This window comes from Typopeltis vanoorti, chromosome 23 (assembly GCF_054136105.1).
Source record: "Typopeltis vanoorti isolate ZY-2024b chromosome 23, IOZ_Tvanoo_1.0, whole genome shotgun sequence".
Taxonomy (NCBI): Eukaryota; Metazoa; Arthropoda; class Arachnida; order Uropygi; family Thelyphonidae; genus Typopeltis; species Typopeltis vanoorti.
This window is the reverse complement of record NC_143571.1, coordinates 12,890,282-12,907,905: the sequence shown is the minus strand read 5'-3', so window position 1 is coordinate 12,907,905 and position 17,624 is coordinate 12,890,282. Positions and strand designations below refer to the sequence as shown.

The following is a 17,624-nucleotide window of genomic DNA, read 5'->3' as shown; positions in this document are numbered from 1 at the left end:
TTTTTATCTAAATATTTCTTTGCTCCAATGCATTATGTACAGCTAGTTCCTGCAAGTATACTAGGGTGAACTAAGACGTTCTAGGCCTAACGATGAAAAATCGAATTTATAATTTCAAAATTTTTATTTTTCAACATAATCTCCCTTAAGACTAATACATTTATTACAGCGATGCTCCAGTGCCATTTTCCCATCATTGTGGTGGTTCTCAGTAAGATCTGCAAAATATCCCTATACAGCTGCAATCACCTCTTGATTCGAAGAAAAATGCTAACAGAGGAAGATTTTTAGTTTTGGGAAAACATAGAAGTCAGAGGGAGCTAAATCTGGGGATAGGGTGGTTTTTCCAACAATTCATAGTGCAGATCCCTTGATTTTTCCATTGGCAAAACACCTTTGTGGGCAGGTGCATTGTCGTGATGAAAAATGATTTTTTTTCTTCTCCAAACCGAGTCTTTTCTCATGAATTTTTTCGTCTAGTCTGGTTAAAGATCGGAATAATATTCCCCAGTTATTGTTTTACCCTTTTCAAGATAATAAACAAAATGCCTTTAGCATCCCAAAACACCGATGCTATGACCTTTCCTGCTGATGGAACCAACCTTGTCTTCTTTGGTGCTGAACAACTGGCTTCTGTCCAATGTTTGGATTCTGGTGTGTAATAGTGAATCCAAGTCTCATCCATAGTAATAAATTGATGCACAAAATCAGTTTTATTCTTGTTAAAGTGCTCCAAGCACTGTTCAGAGATTTTCATGCGAATGCGTTTTTGATCTGCTGTGAGCAAGCATGGCACCCATCTTGCGCAAAGCTTTTTCATTTGCAATTCTTCAAGCAAAATATATCCTACACATTCTTTTAAAATGCCTATAGTCTCAGCAATTTCATGCACTTTGGCTCGCCGGTCATCCAATACCATATCTTGCACTTGATCAATGATTTCTGGTGTTGTTACACTTTTTGGATGTCCTTCACGTGGATCATCTTCAAGGCTGGTACAGCCATATTTAAACTTGGTAGGCCATTCCTTAATTGTCGAAAATGAAGGAGAAGAGTGCCCATAAACTTTTATGAACTCCGAATGAATTTCTTTTGCCATTATAGTCTTCTTTTACAAAGAATTTTATAACAGCATGATACTCAATTTTATCCATTTCAAGGAATACAGACAACACTTTTGCTTCAGACAGCTGTATAAAACAAACTACTTGATAGAATGACTTGCAATTTCACATGGATGCTTATGACAGATGTACCCAATCTCGCTGATAGTGCTGCCATCTATGGTCAAGGATGAGAACTTTTCAGACCTCTCTTGTACATAATGGGTGTGCACGTGAAATCTTGGTTGGATTTGTAATGACTAATTGGCACTGCAATAATGCTGATTGCTTATAATATCAGGTCTGGTTTATTGCTAGTTCATCTACAAGTTTTCTGTGTGAAGTTATGCCTCGCCATTTATTTATTCAGCCAAATATTCTCAGAGTTCCAATTTTATTTTATAAATTTACATTTATAATTACGACTGCAAAGAGCATTTGTCATTAGTGAACAAACATTTTGATAGATTAGAAATGACTGTAAACCTTCACATTCTTTGTATGCTAATATTATGTAGTAGCTTCTATGACCTAAAATATCTGGTTATGACTTTTGGATTGATATGACCACATCTGCATTTGCAAAAATCTTATTAGGAATTGGGATTGGTTAGCATTACAGCTGAGATAATCAAGTCCATGATATTAACTACATGTGTTCTTTGGCCAGTTGGTATATAAGGAGAGAAAAACTAGAGTTTGCATAAGAGAAAAGCTCCTCCATCTCTGCAGCATGAAAATCAGAACTTCTCTTTAGCTGAAAAGCCTATATAAATACTCATTAGGTTTTACACTGGATTCAAAGAAGAGTTTTCCATCCACTTTGCTACAACTAGTAAGATGTTAATTCAGTGAAAGAAGAAAATATAAACAGGCAAGATGCTAATATCTATGCTAATTTGCAAAAAGAAATCTAGCATTTTTGTTTCTTGCATTTCTTGTACAGTCAAATTTCACTAGTAAACTATGTTATAACAAACTCGCTTAGTACATCAACTTATAAGCCAAAACCAAAGTGTCACAGGCACAATGTTCAGCTAAAAAGAATTCATTATAACAAACTATTCCTCTGATACCTAGGAATTTGCTATGAGTCAACTGCATCTTGGTTGGTCAATGTATAAACTGGAATGTTTAAAGTATTTCTTTTCAGATATCTTTCAGTTTGTATCTGGCTTAAGCTTTTGGCTAATAAAAAAATTCATACAGAAATAAATAAATGTGAAAGTCCTTACAAGTTCTTTAAGTTCTAAAGGATAAAAGCAGTTTCAGTTTTTGAAATTTCAGGCCTTAATTTTAAAAACAAAAGAAAATGCAGCTATTTATAAAAAAAAAAAAAAAGGCATTTACACAGTTCCTTGAAATGAAAAATTTTAGCTTAAAATCTAACTTATAACTATTCATTTAAACTTCAAATAACTCTGAAACTAAAAATAAAGGCTTACCACGAACAATTCCAGCAACATTGCAAGTTGGATCGATGCACCCCACATGGTGAGGATGGTTATCATTGTGCTCTTCGCCAAATAAAAGTGCTGAAATTAGAAAAAGAGAGAGAGTAAAAAAAAATTAAGAACTAAGAACAATGATCACACAAAATCTTCCAAAATCAAGATTGCAATCCTTGATTATAGTAAAATATGAGGAACTTTTACTGTGTATTATTTCTATTAAATTTGCACAAGTTTTACATGTAAACCTCATGAGATTAATGGAATTAAACAATTTATAATTACTCCAATATTTCACTTCTGTCAAGGAGAGATAAGGGGAACAATGTAAATCTATAGTATGATATGCAGGCAACAATGGAAGTAGAAATAGCTAAATTGACAAAAGTTAACAGGAAGGATGTCTTTAGTGACCTTAAATGTTAGGTGGAGGGCAATTTCCAAAATTGCAGTTTCTCTTATCTTTGGTAGTTTTCATACCCATATTCATTTATGGCTGGGATTTTTAAAAGCATCTGCAGATTCTAGAAGTCTATCAAAAGTTGTTTAAATTTATTGTAATGAAGTGCTTTGGAGATTTCTTTGGAAGGGGAATATTGAGATTAATTGTAGCATATTTACCACATGAAGACTGTTGGTCAAAGAAAATAAAAATTATTTAAAATAAACTACCTTCTATAGGTAGTTTACTATAATACATATGAAAATAGTATACTTCTTTAAGAGAGTGAAATTACACTGGTGTTCAAAACCTAAAGGCAAACACTATATCTGAATATTACAATAGCAAATTCAGACGAATCAGCTTGTGACAATTTGTATAACTGTTACACATTCAAATTTTTGAACTGCACACAAAAGGATCACGTGGTAGCACTCAACAAGATAAAAGGCAAGTGGCTGTGCTAAGTGAATTGTGTTTGAAGAAATCTCTTTTTTGTGAAGGAATAAACTTGCAAACTTGGATGTCTTGCAATGTCTCAAACACATCATCTAGATGATTTTGCACAAGGAAGAATTATTGCAAGCTTGAAGAAGGCTGTAGAATCACTGATATTGCTATAGAGATTGGAATCTCACAGACTCCGGGTAGGTTTCAAACTAATGAAATGTGTTTCACATGTTTGCTAAGAGGTGGTCCTTGCTCTACCATGCAGCATGAAGACAGATTCTTGATAATAATAGAAAATGTAATCAATGCACCATGGCAGATCAGCTTGAAAGTAGACTCCAATTAAATAATTATTTAATAGGTTTATTAAATAATTATTACGACCCATAAACCCAGTGTTAGTTTTTTTTTTTTTTTATTATGTTGGATAATTCTGTTTATTGAAATTATTGGGATTTCTTAACATTTTTGAATATCCTGAAGGGGAGGGGGGATTATAATCAGCATAGAGCACTTCTATACACTCCCACAGCACTTAATATATCTGTTGTATGTGAATCTCGTTCTGATTTATGTTTTCTTTTCAATATCTTTGATGTGGTTCCAATATGATAATATATCTTTCTGGCTGGCCAGAAGGATACATTAACATATTGGAATTTATTCAGCATAACACATACGTGAAAATTAATTTTGTAGACTCCTTGAACGGGTGCTTAAGGGTCAAAGCTATATAACTGAGAGGAAATTTCCACATAGCCTTTAAAGGAATGAGGAATGCGGAGAACCGACCAGGGCTTCTGACCTAATGTCCAATCCTACTTTCTCGTGGAGCACTCTTAAGTATCTACCTGGATACAGAACGAACAAGGATGGGCTGGCAATTTGGGATTTAGCTGACCAAATTGTATTCTTACTGGCTTAAACCAAAATACAAAATGATGGTACAACATGAAAAAATTTCATGCCGGCTGGGGGGGGGGTCACCCAGTTAAACAAGACCTCCGTTGTTTTCGCCAGGGAACCAGGGCGAACAGCGAAAAGTCAGATACTGGAAGAAATCTGAAAGCAAACCCAAACTTTTTTTTTTAATGGATGATGGTAGGATGTTACAATTGGAAGCATCTTCCTATTCTTCCTGTATGTATAGCCTTTCTATATACTAAATTGCAGAGTTTACTCTGTTTGGACAACTCTAGAAGGATGTTCAAGAAAGGTTTTCTCATTCGATGGTGACCGTCAGACATTGATAAATGTTGTTAAATATTAGTCAAGTCCTGAACCTGTCAAGTTGAGCCATATAATGGCTACATGACAATAAAGCAGTTGTTATCTCCTCCCCTCCCTCCCCCACCAAAAAAAAAAAAAAAAAAAAAAACTTCATTCTCTGAGTGATGGTCCAGAATATTCAGACCATAGCTGTGGTTGAAATAGTATGTTTTATGTTTTTTAAACTAATGATGGTAAGGATCTAGTTTCCCATAACAACCATCTTATAGGAAAAAAGTTTTATAAGATTCTGGAAATTAGTTAATCTTGGGAGAGAGATGAGGATTATTAGTTTGGCACAGAATTTAAAGGTAAAAAGATATTGCATTATTTAAGTTTCTGGAAATTTTTTTTGTGTGTTCCAGATTTATAGAATGGTGGAATGCAACTACTACAACTGCACTATGAGAGAATATTCAGCAATTTGTTTATATTGTTGCTCTTGGCTAAGAAAGTGCAGTTAAATAGTTTAACTGTGAGAGATTATTAATGAGAGCAGATTAATAGTGCTGTTAGTCATCAATTCTGTGATACCATAATACTGGGAAGCAGGAAGAGTGATAGTTGTTTGTGAATATGTCTGCCTGTGGCAGTAAGTGTTCTATATACTGTGAAAACTAAGATAGCACACAGAGGTGTGTTATTGAAGTGCAGACTATTTTTATTTTCTTTAAAGGGTGTCTATAAAGTCTGTTTAGTTTAAAATTTAAATATCTTTCTACATTAGATATAAACAATATGCAAAATGGAAAAGAGAGAGAGAGAATTTATTCAAGATTTAAGTTCTGAATGGTTCCATTAATGAAAAGCAACAAATTGAAAGAATGGGTGTAAATGATGACACTGTGCAGTCTGTAGAGAAAGCTTTGACAAAAAAATCAGTAAAACAGGCTTCGTTGAAACTAGGTATTCCTAGGGCAACAATTCACAAAATTCTCAAAATTACATCAGCAAGTGAATATGGTTCAATTCCATCAAATACTTTTGGAAGAAGACAACCATGCAAGATTAACTTTCTACCATCATTTTAATCATTAAATTGAATATAATTCATTTGTTGACAATGTTGTTTGTTTAGTGATGAAGCAAAATTTCACATCAGAGGCAAAGTTAATTGCAATAACTAGCCTGGTTACCATATGGTTAATGTATCCACTCTCCAACTAACAGGCTTCAGTTATGAATCATATAGTGGGCTCAAATGTATGTGACTGTCTTTATAGATGAATTTCATCACTCAGTGTGAGACCACTGCCATGCTTATGGGAAACCTGAAGTGGCTTGAAAAAGTTCCATATTTGGTCTCTACAGCAGGGTTTCTGAACAGTAAAAAGAAAATAATACAAAAAAAAAAAAAAAAAATCCTTAGTCCACCTACAATACTAACATACTACAGATTTACAACCTTTTGTATGATATGCTCTAGGAAAAATCACATATAACTGGTCTAATCTTTTAAAAATAACTGCTGTGAATGGTGACGCACATTTGGACATACTGCAGAATTACCTTATTCTTGAATCAAGACACTCAAGATTTATTAAAAGTGCAGTCTTTTAGCCATATGGGATAACCAGATACTTTGCCTGCAATATTTGAGAATTTTTATGAGGTTTTTTTTTTTTTGGATTAGATGAACTGGAAGAGGTGGACAAACAACTTGCTCCCCAGTCAAGTCCACTAGATATTTTTCCTGTGAAGATAGTTTAACTATCTTCACAGGAAATACTATAACTGAAACACTCGTCGAAAGGCTTAGACATTGGTTATGCATTTTTTACTAAGTAATTTAAGGAAATTACAATGTCACTAGGATATACATTAAAATAAATTTTAATATACTTCAATATTTCGCAACGTCACGTTGCCATTTTCAAGAAACTTAAGAACAAGACACGTGCATGCAGGCACAACAAACAGTAAATGAGGAAGAAGCAGGAAGCTATTATTTCTCCTAAAGTCCTGATGGTGCCCCCTAGCAGGCAATGTTGGTATTCTTGGGCGATTGGGCTGAAGGTCTTCTGATGTAGGTTTCCCAAATCTGAGGCAGTCTCATGCAACCAAATTTGTTGAGGTTCGGATTGTTTCTTAGGGCTGAAGCTGATTCCATGAAAAGCCTTTCATACTTGTATTTACTACGGTGTACTATCGTGACTTTCTTCCACTGTATTCTATGGCAGGTATCCAGTGCATGGTCAGCAAGACCAGAGTGGCTGTACTGGTGAAACCGGATGTAGTCCTTGTGTTCTGAAATTCTGATATTGGCTGTCCTGCCTGTTTGGGCAAAGTAGGATAGCTGTCCTATCAAATACAATCCCACCAACTCACAAATTAGAAAACTCCGCAGGCTCCTTAAGAAGGTCACTTCTTGGCCTGTGGAAATCACTAACAAATTAAAACCATTTAACTCGATACCCCCCCCCCCCCCCGTATTTATGGACTCGCAAAAATACATAAGGAAAATGTGCCATTACGTCCCATAGTGGATGGCATCGATTCCCCCACATACAAACTAGCTAAACATTTGGCCAAAGCTCTCTCACACTATACTGGCAACACACCTTCACACATAAAAATCTCAGCCCACTTCAAAGCCAGCATAGAAAACCTTACACTCAAACACATTGACATAATGGTCAGTTTTGATGTCTCCTTCTTATTCACAAATGTCCCACTCAAAGAATCCTTAGAGCTAATCCAAGCTAAATTTCCTCCCGATATCACAGCTCTTTTCAGTTCACAATGAACTCAGGCTATTTTGTTTGGCAAGGAAAATTCTACAAACAAATAGAGGGGACAGTCATGGGTTCTCCACTCTCCCCACCTTTGGCCAACTTTTATATGGAGACTTTTGAAGAGAAAGCCTTAAACTCTGCCCCACAAAAACCAACCATTTGGCTTCACTATTTGGTTGTGTTCGCTATTTGGCCACATGGCTCCAATGCACTCCTCTCCTTCCTAACACACATAAACAACCAACACCCCAGAATCAAATTCACCCTGGAAGAATAAAAAAAAACAACTGCCTTCCTTTCTTAGACACACTAGTCACCCACAAGCCTGATGGAACCTTGGTTTTCTCAGTCTATAGAAAATCCACCCATACAAGCAGATACATTCACTAACAATCCCACCACCCCTCCTCACAACAATATGGAGTCATTAAGATACTATACAACAGGGCTAAACTTATCTGTTCAAACGACAATGCCCTAACCACAGAACTAAACCACATTCTCAACACTTTCTCAGCCAATGGCTACCCCCCTCCCCCCCAAAAAAAAATCCAAAAAATATTGAAACCAATACCCCCCCCCCCCTCACAACAAGGATTACTCTAAATCCATCACCATACCCTATATCCGAGGCACCTCGGAAAAAATTACAAAAATCCTAAAAAAACATGACTTAACTTCTTGTTACAGACCATATAAAAAATTGGCATCCTTTATCCGCTCTACTAAAGACCCCCCCCCCCCCAGACCTACCTGGTGTATACCAGGTCCCTTGCAGCTGTAAGCTAGCCAAACAGGCTGGACAGCCAATATCAGAATTTCAGAACACAAGGACTACATCCGGTGGAAGAAAGCCACGATAGTACACTGTGGTAAATACAAGTATGAAAGGTTTTTCATGGAATCAGCTTCAGCTCTAAGAAACAATCCGAACCTCAACAAATTTGGCTGCATGAGACTGCCTCAAATTTGGGAAACCTACATCAGAAGACCTTCAGCCCAATCGCCCAAGAATACCAACATTGCCCGCTAGGGGGGACATTAGGACTTTAGGAGAAATAATAGCTTCCTGCTTCTTCCTCATTTACTGTTTGTTGTGCCTGTGTGCACGTGTCTTGTTCTTAAGTTTCTTGAAAATGGCAACGTGACGTTGCCGAAATACTGAAGTATATTAAATATTTATTTTAATGTATATCCTAGTGACATTGTAATTTCCTTAAATTACTTAGTAAAAAATATAACTGAAACACAATGACAAGAAATGTCAAGGACATTTTGAAATTTGTGCTTTGTATCCAAAATGATAAATATGAATTAAGATAACATCTCTGCAAATTAAATATGCTAAATCTTGAATGAATTCTCTCACTGCTGCATTTTACAAGTTTCTTTTTTTATATCTTATACAGAAGCCAAGTTATTAAAAATTAAACTACACAAGAGCTTTATAGACAACATGTAGAGAGACAAAATGCGAGTGTTCTGGGATGCTGGCTATCAAAGTCACTGATGAATGCATCTAATAATATATTTGGACTATGCGAATAAAAATGTCATCAATATACCTCAGCTACAAGGGAAAAGCTTAAAATAAGAATAGTGATGAGAATGTTTTATTTTTTAAACTTCTCTGAGAAAGAGAGACAGACAGGCCATAGCAGTAACTTGTATATTTTGTTCTTTCAAGTAAGTAGCCAACACAGATGGTAAAAATTGTAGATTCTGTGTAAAGGGAATGAATATTTTTTAATATATTCTAAAATATCTTTAAAAAAGATTTGTTAACAAAGGGGAAGTGATTTCCAAGCTGACCATGACAGTTATCTAGAATTAAATTATACTCTGAGATTTTTTTTTTTTTTAATAATGTATATATAAGAGGAGGTATGGCCTTACAAGGGATGGGGAGTGAACAGCTATTATGACACCTAATTTGCAGGAAGGCACTACTATCGGCTCCATGATGACAAGCAAATTTCTACATCAAGCATTTTGGAAGGAAAAATGCTCTCGGCACGGCAACTCTTAAGCCTCCATGTGACTAAAAGATATTAATGATGCATTTTCTGTTTGATCGTATTGTCCAGGTATCTTACGTATTTCTCAAACATCTCAAAATTCAGGAATATTGTACTACAAGAAAAGAAAATGATTATCCTTTCTAAACTAACTATTTGCTAATGACACCTTATCCATATACAGCAAACTCACCCAACCACAACTATCCTGACTAAAATATCAGCACAATACTGTGCCAATACTTCAGCAATTCAATAACTAGGTACAGTGAGAGAGAGCGTGTCATAATGGTGTTTGTCATAAAGGAGTGTCAACAAACTTTATTTATAAACAACGCATGAAGTGAAATCAAGAATTAGTTTAATGCTAATTTAATGAGGATTAAGCTCTCTCTTTAGCGTGAACTGGGTTTGAATTACAGAAGAATAAACTGTTCATGTGGTTAGCTGTTCTAGGGGAAAGACTGCTTGACAAAATTGATATCATTCCACTAAATAGATTTAATGACAATTGCTAAATCATTAAAAGAAAAGGTAAATATACATAAGAAGGGTGGTCTGAAAAGTTCTCAGACTTTTTTTTTTTTAGGCCAAGAACTTTTTAGACCACTCTTGTACATGTATACTCTACTAATTAAATTAGTAATCTTCTAAAATTTTCAAATGGTTAATCATATCAATTCAGGTTATGCAGATGTAAAAGTGCCTCTGAACTCTCTCCTTGAACAATTGAGACCAAAACTGCTTCTGTAAATTAACCTAAATTAAAGTTGCAAGAAATTATATTCTGAATTCTTTTATCCAAGTGTAAGCAAACAAAGTTTGTGAATGAAGTATATTTATGACTAGGCTATTTCTATATAGAAGCTAATTGGTTTCACATTAATTGCATTAGTATCCCATAACACAAAAACACATCCTTTCAAACAAGTATCATGCTATTCGATATAAGAGAGTGGTCTGAAAAGTTCTTGGCCTCGACCATAGATGGCAAAACTATCAACAAGATTTCTTTTTCTAAGTTGGTACATCTGTCATAAGCATCCATGTGAAATTGCAAGTCATTCTATCAAGTAGTTTGTTTTATACAGCTGTCTGTATCCCTTGAAATGGATAAAATTGAGTATTGTGCAGTTATAAAATTCTTTGTAAAAGAAAGTTTAATTCCAAAAGAAATTCATTCGAAGTTCATAAAACTTTATGAGCACTCTTCTCCTTTTTTAACAATTCAGAAATGGGCTGCTGAGTTTAATTGTGGCTGTACCAGCCTTGAAGATGATCCATGTGAAGGACATCAGAAAAGTGTAACAACACCAGAAATCATTGATCAAGTGCATAATATGGTATTGGATGACTGGCGAGTCAAAGTGCGTGAAATTGCTGAGACTATAGGCATTTCAAAAGAACGTGTAGGATATATTTTGCATGAAGAATTACAAATGAAAAAGCTTTGAGCAAGATGGGTGCCGCACTTGCTCACAGCAGATCAAAAACACACTCACATGAAAATCTCTGAACAGTGCTTGGAGCATTTTAACAAGAATAAAACTGATTTTGTGTGTCGATTTATTACTATGGATGAGACTTGAATTCACCATTACATATCAGAATCCAAACAGCAGTTAAAACAGTGGAAAGAAGCCAGTTGTTCAGTGCCAAAGAAGACAAAGTAGGTTCCATCAGCAGGAAAGGTCATGGAATTATCTTGAAATGGGTAAAACAATAACTGGAAATATTATTCCAATCTTATAACGAGACTAGATGAAAAAATTCATGAGAAAAGACCTGGTTTGCAGAAGAAAAAAATCATCTTTCATCAAGACAATGCACCTGCCCACAAAGGTGTTTTGGCAATCGAAAAATTAAGGAAACTGCATCATGAATTGCTGGAACATTCACCCTATTCCCTAGATTTGGCTCCTTCTGACTTCTATCTCTTCCCAAAACTCTTCCTCACTGGTCAGAGTTTTTTTTCAAATCAAGGAGTGATTGCAGCTGTAGAGGGGTATTTTGCAGATCTTACTGAGAACTACAGGGACGGGATAATGGTGGTGGAGCATCACTGGAATAAATGTATTAGTCTTAAGGGAGTATATGTTGAAAAATACAAATAATTTTGAAATTATAAATTCGTTTTTTCATTGTTAGGCTGAGAACTTTTCAGACCACCCTCAGACATGTTCAAATTCTGTAAATTAACCTGGTGCGACTCTGAAGATTTTATATAGAAACTGTGCTCTTTATTTCATAATGATCATTCGTTTTTCTTTAAATTGTAATTTTTAGTATCTGAATTAACACTGCATCTACAGACAAATGGGTAGTGAAATTATGATACCACTCAAGTCTGATGATACAAGTTTGTGCTAACGTGGCATGAGTTTTCCATAGTTCCAAAATAGATTGTGTACTTGGATTTCATACATAACACAGAATATTTCTGTACTTTCCAGCAAATAAGGCATGGCTTGAAAAGCCTGTTTCATACTGTAGAATGCTAAATTATTTTCCAACAAATAAGGCATGGCTTGAAAAGCCTCTTTCATACTACAGAATGCTAAATTACCTCTCCCAAACAAAGAACAATACAAATGTTACTATCCTAAAAGCAGCGACATGAAAAATTTGTCGTTTCACTATACAATATAGCCTACAAGCTGGAATCTGATAAAAAGCTAGCTAAATGAGTTAAATGCACTTTGTTAGAAAAGATCAGAAGATGGGATGGAACTATTTAAAAAAAAAAAGTTAAAAACCTATTGCAAAGAACCTATGATATTTCCTTGAATGTTACCTGAAATTCTCTGACTGACCATAAGTATTTATGGGTCTCACATTGACTATTATAATTTTTATCAAGAATACATAGCCAATTTGTTTGACTTAAGTGATCCTTCATCTTTAAGGCCTGATAGTTAGCTGTAATACCACATGATTATACTAACATACCATCAGTCAATGCTTTACATTTCCTTTCTTGGGAGTTACAGATGCTACCAGAATGCATTCCATAAAATAAGTTATTTCTAATGGAAGAACAAGATCTAAACACCATTATGGGAGTACATCATTCTCATTCTCTTGGAGAACCAAAACTTCAAAGTGAAAGACCAGGAGTGAATGTTCCAAAACCTATAAAACAATTTTTTTTTCCTTCTCCAAAGCAAAGCTTATAAAAATTTCAGTTACACCCAGTATATGTGTTTAGAACAGAACACTGAAATAATCCAAAGAAATGATGCACGGAAATCAAAAAAGATCATTGCATTTCATATTCTCATGATACATAACATGGATGAGAATAATTCTGTGAGCACTACTCTATGCAAGACAATAAAATCCCAGTATATCAAAAAGACAAGGATCACTGGTGAAGAAGAGATTGAAAAAAAAGAGTTTGAAGAATGGTTGGAATTATCTGGTATTCTGAAACATGTAGACGATTATTATTGTATGGGCACCTCCACTGAAGTCCAAAGACACATTGCAGGAGTCCCAAACTATCCACATAATCTATCATACCTCTACTTGAACCCATTTAACAGACAAAGTGAAAAATCTAGTCCTCACTCCCAACTAACCACAAATTTACTCAACTTCCAAGGATGATTAGCGTATTCGCTCTCCAGCCAAAAAGCTGCGGGTTCGAATCCTGCTATGGGCATGGATGTTTGTGATTGTCTGTGAAAATACTAGTGGTAGTCAGCAATAGATAGCATTGGTGTAGATGATAAAGGTAGCTGTGGTTGGTGGAGATGGAGAGTTGTAAAGTAGGTGCCCTCCCTCGATGAGTCTCTGGACTCCCTGGAGGTGTCACGTCATAATAATGATTTCTTGTTCTACCTCCTCTAGCCAAGTGCTGAAACATTTCCTCTGCATCAATCCTATAACACCCTTAAAGTAACTTAAATGATTCAATCACATCCCCCTCTTTTTTACCTATCTATCCTCACAGAGAACATTCCACAGACCACTCACCATATTGGTTGCCCACCTCTGAGTCTTCTCCACCACTTCATCTCCAAGAAACCCAGTTGACCAAAATTGAGCACGGTAATCTAGATGTGGATGTATCAAGGCCTTATAATTAACAACTTCTTTATCTCATGTGTTCTTCAATAGCCAAGTATATGTTATAAGCATATAACCTCTAAACTTCAATTCTGTCTACCACCATCGCTAGCTAATTTATTTCTTGGAGTACAGTTCCATCAATGTGGTACACAACTTGCAATCTATTTATCCCAAAATGCATAACTTAACATTTTTCCACATTAAACTGACACCCATTATCTTTTGTCCATACCAAACAGCTTATTTAAATCATCCTACAAGCTCACCACATCATTGCCTTGATTCACTATTACTCTATCTAATTTTGCTTCATCAGCAAACAACTGAACATTTCCTTTCAGGTTATTTCCTCTATCATTTATGTACAAATTAAATAGTAGTGGTCCTAGCACTGAACCTTGTGGCACACCACTAGCTACTAGAATGACTGGGAGCATTAGAGGAGTGATAGAAAAAGTGATGATAACATGATACAAATATTTTTAGTCAAAAAAAGAGATTCCAGACATGGAATATCAAAAACATGTATAAATAATACCCTTGGTCCCAGATAGATTCAAATCACCTCAGGTACCAAGGGCTTTTCAAATGAAAATGAGTCAGCTAGTCTCACAAAGGAATTGCAGGATTTTTCCTCCTAGAAACTGTTTTTGTCATCCTACAAAACAGACAAACCAGTTGGAAAAAATGCAGAAAGCTCAAAAAGTTCCAGTACATAATTTATTTAAAATATATACAAAAAATTAAGTTATAGGAACATACCCCCTCCCCCTTCGAAATATTCTTTTCCAGGCTCAAATAGTGTTCCCAGCATTTTTCCTCCCTTTTGGAAGCATCTCTCTAGAACTATTCTCATGGAATAGTTTTGAGTTGTTGTGTCACATTCTGTTTAATTTCATTTACATCTTGAGACCTTCATCCTTGAAGTATATATTTTAGCTTATGGAATAAAAAAAAAACTTAGGAAATAAGTCATGTGGGAGACCAAATCTGGGGAAAAGGGTGGATGAGGTGTGACTGATATTCTTTAAGCCAGAAACTTGTGAGCTGAAAGACCTTTGTAGCAATCCTCATTTCCAAATCGTTAATCAGAATTTAGTTTCAGGATATTAATGAAATTACTTGTTGATAATTCCATACTATTTCTTTGCAATCTAAAATAAACTGTTCTACTGTCTGTTGAAATTTGAAATTTTAGAAATACTATGATATATTTTCACCACGTAAAACTGTTTATATGCATACCATACAAAAGAAAGTTCAGTAGTATTATTTTTGCTTTTTTTTTCTTAAAAAAAAAAAATCTAAATATTACTACTTCTACTGCTGGTCACTATTTCTGAAATAATCTACATCTTAGAAATACTTGATAATAATCCTCTTAGCTGGAGGAAAGCTAAAGGCTTAGATTACTTTCATTGCTATTGAGAAAAAAAAGAGAACTTCGCCAGAAGTCACACTAAAGTGCCTCAAACTGTAGTGCAGCATACATCAAAAATGTCTTGTTTCGTTTTCAATTATTGATTAGCAAACATCCTAACACAGAAATACTGACATTTCTTTTACATGCTGATACATTATTTATGCCAAAATAATTTCTTAATTTATAATGATCAATTTCACTTTTATTATCGAAAAATTATAAATTATTTGATACAATTATCTTGGAAAAGAGAATTTGAATTATTTTAAAAGAAAAGGAGCATATGCAATACATAATTGTCTTTTTTTTTGGGGGGGGGGGGTTATAGACCTATTCAATCTGCAGATATATCATATAATTTATTTTATAAATCGTTTGCAAGACAACTGTTATAAACATACATCACTTGGGGAACATGCCCATTCGTTTTAGTGTAAAATAGTAGCAAAGGTTTAGCTACTTCAATAATGTCACATATCTAAACTAGAAGAAAATGTCGTTATATCTATTGATGTTAGAACTCTTACATAAATAATTTTTTCTGACATGATTTCTCTATTAGTTATAATGTAATCAATTTACAGATTTTTGTCCTCTTGCATTCTCTCATGTTATATGCAGTGATTTCTTCTTTATACTACAAGAAGCAGTGATTTCTTCTTTGTACTACAAGAAAAAAAAATCATATAACAGAAGAAAAATATGTAGTATTTTCTTTTTCAATGGGTGAATTTATAATGTTCTTTCTTTGTATCTTGAAAAGAAAATGCAAATGATTTTTTTCTTACTATTTTTGCCATTATAAAATCTGATATAAGAGTGACATTTTACCATTTTTCTCCCAAACAAGAAAAAGAAATAAGACAATAATATGGTTGATTCTGTTGAACTTCATTGTAGCGGTAACTTTCTATTACAAAATTTTGTAATTATATATATATGTTACGGTTAAAGTAATAAATCCGGTTATTATTAATAATTACCGATTAAAGTGAATAATTCCTAGAGTCTGGTAAATGTAATAAAAACATGTTTATAGGTTTTATATATAGGTTTTCATTCTCAATAGAAATTATAACAGCTTAGGTTAGGTTAATTTATAATGATTTCCAACCGATAAAGGTTAGGTTAGTTTATAATGATTTCTGATTTCACTGAGTGCAAAAGAAGTACTTTCCTTACTTTTTTCATTATAAACTAAACTAACCTAACCAATAAAGGTTAGGTTATAATGATTTCCAACTGATAAAGGTTAGGTTAGTTTATAATGATTTTCAACCAATAAAGGTTAGGTTCGGTTAGTTTAGTTTATAATGATTTCTGATTTCATTGAGCGCAAAAGAAGTACTTTCCTTACTTTTTTCATTATAAACTAACCTAACCTGTTACAATTTCTAGTGAGAATGAAAACTTATATATAAAACCTATAAACATGTTTTTATTACATTTACCAGACTCCTCTAGGAATTATTCATTTTAAACCGGTTAAAGTGATTAATTCTCATAAATTATTCACTTTAACCAGTAATTATTAATAATGACTGGATTTATTACTTTAACCGTAACATATATATAAATAAATCTACCACACAAGAAATTTGGAAGCCATATAACATCAATGCTGTGTGTTGGCAAGGTGAAAATGTTCACGTTATTATTTATATATTTTATTTATTAATTTTATTATTACTTTTTTGGTGAAATAGTTTATGTTTCAATTGTAGCATGTTTTCCCTGATTGATAAAAATTGTATTGTACACTAAAAAGAGAAAAATAAAAATAATTTCTATATTTTTAGTCTATCCAATATAATTAAGATCCAAGTTACCCTGCATAGAACAAGAAATGCAGTTTCTTGTTATAGGCAACTGAGACACAGCTATGAACATGAGATAATCTGATTAAGTGTTCCCCTCTGCATGAGGGATTATCACATCTTCTTGCAACAGGTGGTCTGAATCATATCCAGATTTAGCTGGATGTCTATAGACGTCCTAGCTAGTTGGGAGGTTAATGGAAAATTTGCTGCACATGTGTTTTTCATTAATTCCTGATATCAGGACACTCAAAAAAAACTCATGTTCATTCATCAAAGCACTGCAGTTGAGTGAGGTGACACAATCACCTCAGACTTCCTTCATTATGTTACAGTATGCTTACAAAACAATAAGCTAGAATGACCAGTTTCTTTATAATGCAAATTGTATTAAGTGCCTATCATAAGCAGTACACATGTTTCTAAAAAAGAAAAGTTATATGACCATGATAGGTTACCATAGACCTTAACATGAAAGGGAAGATGGAATGGGATGTCCAGAGGTGAATATGTATGCAAGGAGATCTGCAGAATGAGAAGAGAGTCTCCTTGATTAACTATTCAATTGATAACCACCAAAATCCATGCTGGTGGTTGTCAATTAAATGGTGGGCATTCAGATGGTGATAAAATTTTACTCGTAATAAATTTCCATTATTTTAAAGGGAGATGAAGTGAATGTAGATTTCCAAACTGTGAAATAGATACAATCAAGGGAAGGAAGAAGAAATTTCATCAGGACCAGTCATGAATACTTTTTGATATAAAGCTATTAAAATTCTCCTTCTGAACCTACATAGTCAGTAAAACTGATGCCCTTTGGTTGGAAAAATCCCAGTTTG

The 17,624-nt window shown here is 34.2% G+C and overlaps 1 protein-coding gene across 1 annotated transcript in view; it reads right to left on the bottom strand.

The window, feature by feature from the left end:
- Nucleotides 1-17,624, bottom strand: part of LOC150093629 (pyruvate dehydrogenase (acetyl-transferring) kinase isozyme 3, mitochondrial-like) — a 149,807-nt gene that overhangs the window by 73,978 nt on the left and 58,205 nt on the right. The window contains exon 5 of the mRNA XM_090412654.1: nucleotides 2,549-2,638. Within this exon, the coding sequence (XP_090268780.1) occupies nucleotides 2,549-2,638 (90 nt within the window). The remainder of the gene's footprint in view (nucleotides 1-2,548; nucleotides 2,639-17,624) is intronic.